The following is a 13,977-nucleotide window of genomic DNA, read 5'->3' as shown; positions in this document are numbered from 1 at the left end:
GCTTGTAGTTTGAGTTCTTGTCTTCAGAGCTCCTATCTTTATTATATGGAACTGGTCTTGGACGCTTTTTTGCCTTTTCCGCTTTAGATTTTCTTTCAGCTCTAGATTGGGCCCTATTCATACGTTTCTCGTCCTCAGAATCGTCTGCTATAGGATTTGTAACATATTCCTGCACTACACGCCATCCTAACTCGGAAGAATCCGCTAACTTAATAAGCTTCTGACGCTCTTGAACTAAGTCTATACCTTCCGATATCTTGTCTTTTGCCGCGGCTACTTTGGAGAGGCTGACATCAGGAGTATCCAGCAAGGAACGGGCCTCCGTTAACTTGGAAATTACTTTTACACTGTGTCGAAACTGGTTTTCATTCCCTTTCCTTTGAAACTTGTAATTGTCTGATACACTTTCCTCTATTTTGTTGATCTGTGCGTTGGAAATATCAAGCTGAGACTGTTGAATGTTGGATTGTAAACGATTCAATCTTGAGTCCATCATTGCGCTCATATTGTTCAACATGTCCTGCTGAGAACTAGCGATGACACTTTTTACCTCATTTGCAATGGCTTCCCGAATCGGAGAATCTAACCCGGTGTCCATCTTGACACTACGACTGTTGGGTAGAAAGTGAAGCTTTCGAAATATTTTCCCGCACTTGAAAATGTTCACGTGACTAAATAAGAAAATTCCTACGCATCGTTAATACAAATGTTTCCCGCTATTCGTTGAAACGCGGGAAAATGTAATTACGTCTAGCCAAGTACTGTGTACATATTTGATGTGCACGTACAGCCAAAGCATGCATGTACAAAAACGTCAGTGAATAGACGGTCGCAAATTTCGCAAGATTTGGAATCGTGGTTTGGAGCGGTAGATACAATTTTTCCGATAAACAGTGCAGTGCGAATTTTCATGTGAAATCTGGAAAAAAAAAAAACATAAAATATTTATTGAATATTTTATTTTGCACATATTAATATGTCGAGATAACATAGAATATAATGTTAAAGTCATAGAATATCAGATATCAAGCACTACTCATGTCTTCATTAATGTATGATAATTGGTTTCAAACCAGTATTTTAGAACACAATTGATAATATAAAGCACACATATTATAGAAGGTTCAACAATAAAGCATACATAATACATAAGTATGCCACTAAACGCCTAATCATACACAATACAAATATCATCTAAATCGTAACAAATCTACTACTCTAATACTTGTGTGTCAATTTAATTCCTTCTATAATTTTTAGTGTCTAGCATAAAGCTTTAACTGTCATTTTCAAACAAGCACTGTTAATATCAGACAGTATATATCCGAATATATATTGTATATATAGATTAGACCGTTGGTTTTCCCGTTTGAATGGTTTTACATTACTAAGTTGCCTTTATAGCTTGCTGTTCAGTGAGCCAAGGCTCCGCGTTAGAGGCCGTACCTTGATTATAATAATTTATAATTACTTTTATAAATTGCTATTTGGATGGAGAGTTGTCTCGTTGGCACTCATACCACATCTTCCTATATCTTTACACATGCATTTTTCTAAGATTTCGAAAATTTTGTAATTGAAAGCTTATGTCACTTAACTGTTGATACAAATTTAAATATCAGTTGATGAGAAAGGTCTCCTAAATTCCAATAAAAACTACAATTTTCAAATAAAATGTCCAACTATAATATATGAAAAATCCTCGAGTTTAAACGTAAATAATGTAAAATATAAGACGTTATATTTTTGAAAAAGGATCCAATTTGTGTATCCGGCGACTTTCACTAACACTTTTCATTGCTATAAAAATGCTTGACCCTGTGTATAATTTCGGATTTTTTTGTACTAACAAATGACAAAAGAGTCGCATATTTATTAAACAAAAATCTTTTTAAAATTGATTATTGTTAAACAAACAATGAAAAATAATAGAAGAAGAAAACAATGGAATTGTATTAAAATAAAAAAATGTTGTACTTATACTGAATGTCCATGCTTCTTTACGAAATAAGCCCCGAGAACAAGAATATCTATCAATTTGGATCATATTCGAGGAAAGAGGACTGACTTATCTTTTCAATCATTCGGACATTTAAATTGTCCTCCTTGTAAGTGAGATGGACGAGCGCTGTCCCCGAAATAAATATTGTACCATAATGTATTCCGTTAGGAATATATCATACTTCAAAATATTTTTTTTTACATTTGGAACTTAGGTTATGGAGGAACATCTATTTCGTGACAGTGTAACTTTATCATTGAGCATTTAATGTGCTTTTAATGTGCTAATGTATTCTTTTACTTATGTTATATTTTGTTCAAGAGAAACAAGGTAAGATATGTATCTTTCAACATGCCCATTCACAGTTGTATCATTGGCAATCATACCACATCTTCTTTTTTATATACACAAGACAACTAACGGCCTAAGTTATCACACGCACTAATTTCTGAGAGAGACAAGTGCTTAAATAGTTTTTGTACAAAAAAATGAACGAATAACAAATATGTAACACATAAATAAACGACAACCACTGAATTAAAGACTCCTGACTTGAGACAGGTACATAATACAGAATATGGCGGGGTTGAACATATTAGCGGAACCCCAACCTTCCCTAAACATGGGACATTGATCTAACAGGTACTGTACAACAAAAAACGAACTATAAAAATCAGTTGAAAAAGGCTTTTAAATTCATCAGATGGATACAATACAAGTGGAACTGGCCGTGTACTTCGAAGTACAGATCTGAGAGTACTCACAGGTACTGACAGCTAGTTCAAAGCAACTAACAACTAATAAAAAACACTAACTGGTCCAAGGACACAGTTATCGTCCTCTACGAATATAGTCCCTAGTATAAACAGTGTATAACTTGCATGTTTTATTTGATACACTTTTCCAAGTTATTTCTTGATATTAAATAGATATAGGAAGATGTGGTGTGAGTGCCAATGAGACAACTCTCCATCCAAATAACAATGCATGAAATATTAAAGAGGGGGTGTAATTACATGTTTAAAAAATTTGGGTGCTGAATCTTTATGTTAAGTAGTGATTTGGTCCAGTTCCAAAAGGTCAAATTTTATCACGTCTGAAGCTGTCAAACTGAATTTTACACCCCCTTAACACAGAATTGTCAATATTTTGAGTTAAAGCTGAGAGAAATTTCTATAATTTTGATATTATTTGTCTCACTGGTAGTACACTACACTGTAAAAATCTTTTTGAGAAAGAGCAGGTGCAATTTTTTTAATTTGAATTTATTGTCTAAAAGAAATGCACTACGAAATAACTGTGTTCTCGGGCCAACTATTTGCATTTCATGTTAAAAATAAGATTTTGGTACAACTTAAACCACTAAACTTTAAAACACTATTGTTTCCACAAATATATCAGATGTCAGGTTGCTAGTGGAGATTTTCTCACTACTTTTTACAAGAGTTAGTTTAAATAAGGTGTTAAGCGCAACTTTAAGAGATTAATGTGTTTGACTACTGATATAAAGGCCTTGTTCCCATTAATTGGGTTGAACTCAGTGTTATGTTGATGTCCAGCGGACAATATTATATTGCGGACGTTATATATAACGTGAAGTAGTGGGACAGTCTATACATGAAATAGCATTTATATTTGTTTACAGTGTGATAAATACAACATTATGTTTTATTAGCTGAGGTAACAAAACAATATTGGATTAATGTCGGGAACTTTTCATCTTTTTATATTAGGAACGAAACTATCGAACGATCTAGGGACGCAAGCCATACCTTCTCTCAAACCATGCAATGTATTTATCGTATTAAAGGGCCCTTTAATAACAGCATAAAATCACAACTTGACAAGAGAAGAATAAAGAAGAATAAAAACAAACTGATACACGTTTGTAATAGACAATCCATGCATTAAAAATTACTTATTTTAAATTATGTCAAGATGATCAATTTGTAGGAGGCGAGACAGCTAGTTAGGTAAAAAAAACGATAATTTTATTCTATATAATGTTAGGAAAACCTATAGTAAATTGTGAATTTCTTTTTAAATTTTTTGTCTAGGTTCAACACTTGTGCTCATCTATTTTCATAAAAATGCTATAAAACTTAAATCCTAATCTTAAATAATCTAAATGTATAAATTAATATATTGTCTAAGGCGTGGTATTCTCAACTTTAATATTCAGTTACAGACGCGGATCCGTCTATTTTATCATCTGATATTATGGTGGAGGAACCAAAGTACTTTCAGAGATCTTCCGAGACACTTGTCGAGAACAAACAATTCGGAGAGATATGTGAAGAGTGATATCCAGGTCACCTAATGCTCCGATGTATAAAAAAGAAGATGTGGTATGATTAACTATCCACAAAAGACCAAAATGACACAAACATTAACAACTATACATTTAGGTCACTGTACGGCCTTCAACAATGAGCAAAGCCCATACCGCATAGTCAGCTATAAAAGGCCTCGATAAGACAATGTAAAACAATTCAAACGAAAAAACTAACGGCCTTATTTATGTAAAAAAAAATGAACGAATTTTAAAAACAAATATGTAACACATAAACAAACGACAACCACTGAATTACAGCTAGGTTCCTGACTTGGTACAGGCACATACATAAATAATGTGGCGGGGTTACCCATTAGAGTTTGAACTCCGGGTACCATAGAAGTGTGCGGGAGAGTAACAATCACCCTTGTAATTTACTGAAATTTCCAGCAACCCGAGTCAGAATTTAACTCGGCACCTTCAACACAGTTTTTTTTTTAGGATGGATATATTAGCTTTTTTGTTTGTTTACAGTGTGAACTATCAAACGATGTAGGGATGCTGAACGGTATAAAATCACAACTTGATATTAACAACTTTGACCTGACCTGAACTGAGGCTCCTATTGGCTAAAGTACACATTCTGACTATTTTAAACGTTTGTGACACATTGAAATATCGAGCGTCCCGAGTCAGAATCGACCTCGGGACCTTCAAAACCGTAGCAATCTTTCATCTCTTGATACAACTTTATTCCAATACGTACAACAAGAATTTTGACCAAACAGTACCTGGTGTCACAAACAGACAGAACTTTACATGTAGTCAGTTAAAACAACTCAGACATTCAATTTTAGTTTACAAGATATGTTATACGCCTCCGGGTGCGAGAATTTCTCGCTACCGTGAGTGAAGACCTGTTGGTGACCTTCTGCTGTTGTTTTTTTATTTGGTCGGGTTGTTGTCTCTTTGATACATTCCCCATTTCCATTCTCAATTTTATAATCAGCTAGTGCAGTTTAAACTTAATACAATATTTCTGCATGGTTATCTATTGCTTTGAACGGGATTAATTGAGAATTATATATTGTAATTTCGCTCCGTAACCATGGAATTTCCTCGGAGCTCAGTATTTTTGTGTTTTTACTTTTTAGTAACCTGACAAAAACCATTCTGTACTCTGACCATTTCGTACCTCATGACATATTTACCATGTTTACATGTATATACCATTTCGTATCTCATGTAAAATTAATATGTATGTCATTTCGTTCCCCATGGAAAAAAATATATATATTTGCAATTGTATACCTCATGAAAGATTTATATGTTTTTGGTTTCTTGTTAAAAAAGACTGTTTGTAACAGAGACCATTTCCAAAAATCATTAATGACAGATACTACATTCGTGGGTACATGGGAACAAAGGTTCAATGGATTTGACCTACCGTTTTAATAGAATAGCTTCACATGTTCACCTCGAGTTGTTCGGCGAGTCTTTCAATCTTTTCACATTATATGGGATAAAATTATTCTGCATTTTAAATTTTCTTGTTTTCATTTTGGTAACTGGTTCACAATATTCATTTTCCGGAATTAATACGCATCCTACGGTATTGATTTTTGTTTAGTTCTTTATTATGTCGTCCTAGATTTTGGTGTGATTTTGATGTGGGGTGTAGGCTGTAAAATTTGGAATTCTTAGCATTTACGAACGCTTTTAAAGAAAACATGACCGCTGAACATTGTTAAAGTGAAGGTACTATTAAGTTACTATGTAAAAAGCTCTTGAGGTCAAGGACAAGCGTGTGTATTTGGTCACTTATCTGGTAAATATTATATTTTTAGTTTGTTTACATTTGTACATCTGAATAATCTCGGTTTATATCATCATATCCAATATAATATGAATCTGTTTATTTGTACACGAGAAACCATTACTTTTCTCTTGAACACTACATCTACATCATAAAACTTTACTCAGTACTCCGAGTACAAAATAAGTGCTCGAAAACACAAAATCCAGTTTTTTGATTAGTTGATTCTTGAGTCTGAGTACAAAAATCTTGCTCAAAAGTTTTATGACTACAAGGTCTTTTTGTACCTGGTCGATTTGTAACGGAGACATTTTGTACCGGGTTAACCTGTTAACTTGTCATTATATAAATGTATGGTTATAAAGTTTTGTCTCTGGAAGTATGTATCTCAAAATTGTCTATTTACATGATATATATTGAAGCAAACAATAAATTTCTTGAGTTTTGTTCTTAGATTTATAATTAAAAATAATCAATGTAAGCTGTGCATCCAGGAGGGTGGTTTAGGGTTATTTTTCATGCAATTTGTTTTGCCATTTTTATGCCTACCTAGTTTTACATATTAGCAACAATTTATTTTCACATTATTCTTCTACTAGCATGACTAGCTAAAGACTCTTGATCATGAAAACAAATCGCGATTGAAATTAAGTTGGTTTACAATTATTATCCTAAAAAACTGTTTATCTTGACAAAGTATTACCTATATTTTTCAGTGAACACTGCCATTTAAAAAAATTGATTTTAACGCAATTATATGACCAGTCATGGGTCTGTATTCTTGGTTAGAGAAAAAGGAAGGTGGATTTTGGGGAGTTGTGGTTGTTTTTTCTGCATTCATGATACAGATCCCATCGTTTGGAACGGCTCAGAGTTTTGGCATCTACAACATGTTCTTCCTGCGTTACTTTGATGACAGTCCAGCAGCCATCTCTCTTATTGGATCAATCAATGTTGGGGTATTCCTGGGATCAGGTGAGATAGGTTTTCAATTCAATTAACTTGACTCAGTCATGCGTGTACCCGGTACATGTACATGTAGTAACATTTGTATATTTTAAATGACAGAATTGCAGAATATTAATACTTATAAGTTAAAATGTGTGGTTGATCAAATATTTGATTATATCACAGCAGTAAAAATTTAAGTTATAATGCAAGTGAGGTCAAGCTTTTATTATGTACTGGTGACATCAACATTTTACATAGAATTTCTAAAATTTCAGAATGAGGCTATAGTATGATAGTCATATGTTTTGAAATTTTCCCTGTATTTTTCTTAAATAAAAAAATGTTAAGCATATAAAAAATAGAATTTGAAGATTGTATATTCAATTCTTACAGTTGACTTACTTACATGTATGCACATATTTGAAATAAATGTCAAATATATATACTCAGTCGCTGTAATTATCATATTACAGCTTTGAGACATGAGCAGAACTTGGAAGGATGTCACATTATGTCTGAGGAGCCACTTTACTATTGTTTGTCTGTTGTTCTATTTTTTAAGCATTGGTGTTGTCAGTTTCTTCTAGACTTTTGATAAGTTTGAATATATCCCTCATGTATCTTTGACCCTTTTGTAATTTGTCAGGAAACACCAAATTTTATTAGCAAATGTCAAGGTGTCAATGAGAGGGCATAAATAGCATGATAAAAGGATTCATCGGGTTACCTGCTTAAAGATATCATAAAACATCAGCTGGTTCACGCAGTGTTAAAAGCTTTTTACTTTTTCCCTGTGCTACACTCACCCACCTTTTGCACGTGATATTTAAGGTGGTACCCAACACTTTCATTAAAATAAATTTGGCTCGTTTAATTTTCATAAAATTTTGACACATTATTTACTTTGACCCTGTAACAAAAATATAAATATTTCAAAAAATTTGAACCAACCATTTTGTCAGAAAAATTACACTGGTTATACAGTACAAAATGCAGTAGTTTGACAAACACCAGTTTTGATCATTGAGAAGCTTATTATTCCCTTTACAACACAACGTAATTAAAACGTTAAGCTGATTTTACAGAGTTATCTCCCTCAAGTGTTAGGTACCACCTTAAAGATTTTAATGTGTAGAAAACCTGATATCTACAAATGTACAGAATGTATATATGTTTTCTATGGTGTTTTTCAGGTCCTATTGCCACAATTCTGATGAACCATATGAGCCACAGAAAGGTGGCACTGATTGGAGCCACCCTTAGTTGTATTGGTCTGATTGGCTTGCCATTTGCTCCTAACATCATATACATGTATGGATTTTATGGTGTTCTCAGTGGTAAGATTATAAATGTCTTGAGCCATATAATGTGGATTCATTTTTATACATGGAAAAACTATTTGTGTGGGTTTCATTAGTAAATGTAAGTTAAAAATTTATTTATATTATTAGAAGTACACATTATGTATAGGTTTGTATGCAGACTCTCCCACGTCAACCAAATCAAGTATCCATGAAAAACTATTTTTCTGCAATCGAAAAAATTGTATGTATGTCTTGTAAATGAATGAATCACATTACATTCATTTTTCATTTATAAGTTCAGAAATTCAAGGCTTAAAAGACTTATTTCTTTGGAAAGGAGGTGAAAGCATTGACTACATATTGTTTGTATGTTATTTTAAACTAACAATTCTTTCGGTCCAGGCAATTACTAAAAACTGCATAATATAAACATGATAAAAATGTAGAAACAAATTTGTAATATAACTGTTTCTTGTTATACAATGAAATTTTGATGTAAATAAGGGTTATCTCCCATTAGATACTACCATACAGAAACATATTTACACATGATTTTTTTTATTGTTCCTTAAAAAAATCCTGGGTTTAAGGTAAAACAACAAAAATAAATTAATATCAAATTGAATTTATTATGTTGTTAGTTTGACATTGAAAGATAAAAAAGTTATATCGATATTATAAAAACAAAAAATATTTACATTGTATTGACAATTAAATTAATAAAATATCACTGATTTTCATTTATTCCCGGCATACATGTATCTTTAAAAGTATTTTTTTAAAGTCTTGCTTTGGCTAATTACTCTGGTATTAAAAAGGTGTTCCCATCATAAATGCAAAATGAAATATTGCAAACTTGCTTCACCTTTACAAGAAAATTGAACATGATGAAATACAGTTTACTCCAGAGCCTTGAATTATATATTGAAGACACATTATATATTATTGGGTTTCACTTCTGGTTCATGTCTCTGGAGAGCATACTTTAAATCATTTTCAGTTTCAGCAAAGTTTATTGCTTCATTGAAACCTGATGATTTTTTTTTTATAGTTGATGTTTCATCCATTTATTGCATTAGAAATGTCATATTCATTCCAAAATTGTTGTCAAACAATAGGTTATTTTAGCAATTTGCTGTCCATTTCACAGGTTTTTTCGTGTTTGATATTTTGTGTAGACTTTAGTTATATAGGGAAAGGCTATAGATTTTAAATGTGCTTGACAATAATATGTGAATTTTAACTACATGTATGTCTATAAATATGATATTTGTTAAAAATTGTTATTAATTATCCATCTGTTTACAACTTTTCCTTTTTATTTTAGGTCTAGGATTTTGCTTGGTTTATGTACCCTCTCATGTGTTATCAGGGTTGTACTATGACACAAAGCGTAGTTTAGCCACAGGACTAGCCACTAGTGGTTCTGGAGTAGGAGCAATCATTTTTCCAATATTGGTAAATTTTTTAGTCGACAAATATGGATGGAGAGGATCGTTTTATATTGTATGTGGAATCAGTATGCAGAATTTTATTTTTGCCAGTTTACTCCGACCAGTTCCAGAAAGCCTTAAACAGAAGTACGAAAAAGCAGCTCAAGACAGAGAAATTGAAGTCGAAAATCTTGAAAAAGAGCCTGAAGAAACAGAATCTGAAATAAATTCAAAAGATTCAGAAAAGCTTTATACAAAGGCATCTTCTGTTCAATTATTGTCCTATGCTAGAAAAATGAGCTTAGAGGATGAAATTAAAGAGAAAGAAAAAAAATCAGAAGGCAAATCAGATATTAATCCAAATGAAGGTATTGCATTAGAAAATGTTCAATTACAGAAAAAAACGCATCAAACAAACACAGAGATTTTAGAGGATGAAGCCAATGAAGTACAAGATGGAACACATACTGAAATAGTAATTCCTGGCAGTCCAACAAGACTACTTAAAGACGAGACAAAAGGCAGCATGGAGTTTGAGACTTGTAAGAAATGTGATGCACCCAGAAATAGCTTGAACGAAGTGGAACAACTTGCTATGACAAAGAAAAGCACATGTTCTATATTATTTAACTATGCATTCATTATTTTCTTTGCAAACAATATCTTATGGAACATGGGTATGGTGATAATACTTCTGTTTGGACCTCAGTACTTTCTGACCATTGGATTAACTGAACAGTCTTCAGCATCTATTTTTAGCATTGGTGGATTTGGTGCCTTTTTTGGAAGCATCTTAGGAGGAATTGTTGGAAATATTCCCAAATTACGTCTTGACATTGTTTATATAGTCATCACAGTTTTGACAGGCAGCTTTTGTCTTTTATTTCCGATTTCAGCATTCCATAGCTTTGGCGCACTGGCCATAATTTATGTTGCCTTCTCTGTGATGGCTAACATTATAATGGGGTTGTTAATTGTTGCAGTTGCAGCAATAGTTGGACCAGATGCTCTTGGTACTGGTATGGGATATGTCATGCTTGCCAATGGGATTGGAAGTATAGCAGCACCTCCACTAATAGGTATGTGTTTGTTAAAAATTAAATGTTGGATGTAACATGTCTTCTGATTGGCTGACATTGTTTTGTTTATCAGCTCATAGATACAATTTAGTAGTGTGACCATGACGTCTTCTATGGGTTTTTTCGTGGTTTACTCTGGTTTAAAATAAAATATAGAATTAAATTAAAAGAAATAACTGTAATATTTTGTCTGTCTATTTGAAATAACATAAAAAATGTGGTGCACACTTTAAAATAACACGCTACCCGGGTTATTTAGTGTGCAAATTATTTTTGATGTAATTTCTTCACAGACAGGAAAAATATTACAGTCATTTCTTAAATATCCATAGCAGTAGTCTACATTTTATATAATAAAAAGAGAACATTTCATTGTTTTCATCAGAACTTAAAGGGGGCTGTGGCCAAGTAGTCCAAGTAGCCTCTAGGTGCAGGAATTTCTCGCTACATTGAAGACCTAATGGTCACCTTCGGCTGTTGTTTTTTTATTTGGTCGGGTTGTTGTCTCTTTGACACATTCCCCATTTCCATTCTCAATTTTAAGTACATGAAAGTGGGGTTAAACAGTAATCAATCAATCAATTATTAAAACTTTTAAACAAGAAAATGTAAGAGGCAAAAAAACTTACTTGAAACACTAATGAAATACAAAACACTCTAATAGACATTGCAAAATCACAGAGAAATGTGTTAACAAAATCAATCAAATAAACAAAAACCTAGTATAATACCTTTTATTACTTTCCACTGTATGACTATAAACATTGATAAATAGATAAACTCCAAGATAATTAAAGTGTGCTGATGAAGTTACTGCATAATCATACATTTAAACAAGTGCATTCATATATATACTGTCAACCAACTTACATGTAGTTTTGCAGATACTTTGTATAACATTAACATTTTCACACACTTCATGGCAATAATTACAAGTTTTCACATTTACTTGATGTATAGTCAAATAAGAAAGGTCCAAGTATTACGATATATATAATAGTGACCATATATATTGTAGTTAGTTTTATACATATGCATGGAAATTGCAAAATTAAATCTCAGCAAAATTAAATCTCAGACAAAAATAATGCCAATTATTATTAATTGTGAAAACACTCTTTAAAAAAGCTTGAATTTAATCATTCAAAATAAATCAGTATGATAAGAAGATAGTTATGATTGCCAATGAGACATCTATCAACCACAGATAAAAATGAAGATGTCAGCAGCAAAAGGTATATATATATATATATATTCTTCCTTCAACAATGAGTAAAACTCATACTGCATGTACCCACCAAAATGTTAATCGTGTCTTTATTCATTACAGGTTGGGTATTTGAACAGACAGGAAGTGTAGAGATTGCTTTCTATATTGGTGGTGGATGTATCATACTGGCTGGATTACTTATTATACTGATACCTGTTCTTGATTACTTCTATTTAGAGCCCAAACCAAGTAGAAGGAAACCAGAAAAGATTCCAAAAGAATGTTTACATGTGTATTGCATGTAGTTAATGATGTTATTATAAAAAAAATAAGATTTATATACGTTTAGAAATAGATCCCTGATTCAGATTTTACCTTTTTGTTTGTTAAACCTTATACAATGTTATAAAATTTAATATTGAATTGTAGTTCACATATTTTTTTATGTTGAAAATGCAGATTTTAAATCATGTTTTTTATCATGATAACAGGCACTGTGCCACATTAATGTTTTAAGTTTACACCAATGGGCATTACTAGATTTGTAAGAAAATCTTGAGATTTATTATTTGTTTTTGTATATTGTTTTTTCAATATATAGCTACCTAGCCTCTAAGAAGGTTCATTGATTGTAATAACTACCTCACATGAAAAAAAAAACCCACCAAAGATGTTCTTTTGAATAATGTAAATTCTACCTCAATGTTTAGATTATGAGATTAAAAGAAATTTATTGTGATTCTTGTTATTATTTCCATTTAGCTTCTTATTATACAAAAAAGTGACAAAGCTGAGGTTCTCATTCCACATCTCCTGTTTTATATTATAGTTTTTAATATATTTTTAAAAAGCTCAATTTGAATAATTCTAATCTTTTTTACATTAGTATTAAGGTTATTTTGTTATTTTTGATTAGAAAAACAAATCATACAAAGCTTAAGTCAGTGAGAAGCTAGCTACCAGTATATATTTTTTTGTTGGCCTTTCAAAAAAAAATATCTGAAGTTAAAAAATACTTGAACCACAATATCTTTTCTAGTTGAATGTCTGTTGTTATTACCTGTAAACCTCAAATAAAGTTATTTTTTATTTATACTAAAATTTTCATGGATTTTATTGAATTTTTAATAAATTCTTATATTTATATTAATTATTATACACTTATTAGTATGTAAATTGTAAATGTTATATTATCAATGGCAATCATGATTTAAACTTTACTTGTATGATGTCATGTCATCAATGTCAGTCACTGTTGCACCAAAGTGTGTAAAACTTACAAAGTGTACATAAAAAACATAGCTTTTTCAATATCACAAACTTAACCAAGACAATCCCTCAAACAGAGCTCTTTGGTTTATTTATATTAGTGTATTTTAAAAGTTGAAACAGGTATGCTATTGAAAAAGTCATATGCTATTTTTGATAAAGTGGAAAGTCATATGGAGTGTTGTACTGTATATAAAACGACTTTTTTCAATATCACACCTATACCAAGCTGAAACACCAACATTGTAAATTTAATACTAATTTTTCTGCACTAGTGATTGCATGATTTTACTGTGTGATGTTTTTTTGATACAAACAGTTTTATATTTATGTACTTTATATATTAATTCTGAACTAACATTGGATCTTTCTATGAAATTTCCTTTTTCTATTGCTGAAATATATTTGTTTGTGTTGGTGAAAATACCATAATGTGATCATATTACTTCTACGGGTTTGTTGTTTTTATTGATGGTTTAATAATAATTATTTATACACTGTATATTATAGTTCCATACTCAGGAAATATATATTATATGTTGTTTTATCTTAATATTGTTTATTATATGCTTAATTTCTCCTGCTTCAAACATCAGGATTTTATATGGATGACTATTAAAACTAAATTTCATTGAAGA

The 13,977-nt window shown here is 31.5% G+C and overlaps 1 protein-coding gene across 2 annotated transcripts; it reads left to right on the top strand.

Moving 5' to 3' along the window:
• The first annotated feature begins 5,921 nt into the window (after positions 1-5,921).
• LOC134686717 (monocarboxylate transporter 14-like) lies at positions 5,922-13,766 on the top strand. Of its 2 annotated transcripts, none has more exons than XM_063546419.1 (5): positions 5,922-6,035; positions 6,810-7,068; positions 8,238-8,381; positions 9,676-10,860; positions 12,191-13,766. In XM_063546419.1, the coding sequence occupies exons 2-5, from the start codon at positions 6,861-6,863 to the stop codon at positions 12,373-12,375; spliced, it is 1,722 nt and encodes a 573-aa protein (XP_063402489.1). In that variant the 5' UTR covers positions 5,922-6,035; positions 6,810-6,860; the 3' UTR covers positions 12,376-13,766. The 2 variants fall into 2 exon arrangements, with proteins under 2 accessions (XP_063402489.1, XP_063402488.1); XM_063546418.1 differs by having other exon boundaries at positions 5,922-6,105.
• The last annotated feature ends 211 nt before the right edge of the window (positions 13,767-13,977 follow it).

Source organism: Mytilus trossulus, chromosome 10 (genome assembly GCF_036588685.1).
Source record: "Mytilus trossulus isolate FHL-02 chromosome 10, PNRI_Mtr1.1.1.hap1, whole genome shotgun sequence".
Lineage (NCBI taxonomy): Eukaryota > Metazoa > Mollusca > Bivalvia > Mytilida > Mytilidae > Mytilus > Mytilus trossulus.
This window is presented reverse-complemented; position numbering and strand designations above follow the sequence as displayed.

Excerpts from the sequence above, each read along its gene's own strand:
- LOC134686717 (XM_063546419.1), top strand. The coding sequence starts at position 6,861 with ATGGGTCTGTATTCTTGGTTAGAGAAAAAGGAAGGTGGATTTTGGGGA. Across the intron at positions 7,069-8,237 it reads TGGGGTATTCCTGGGATCAG|GTCCTATTGCCACAATTCTG; the intron begins GTGAGATAGGTT and ends GGTGTTTTTCAG. Across the intron at positions 10,861-12,190 it reads AGCAGCACCTCCACTAATAG|GTTGGGTATTTGAACAGACA; the intron begins GTATGTGTTTGT and ends TATTCATTACAG.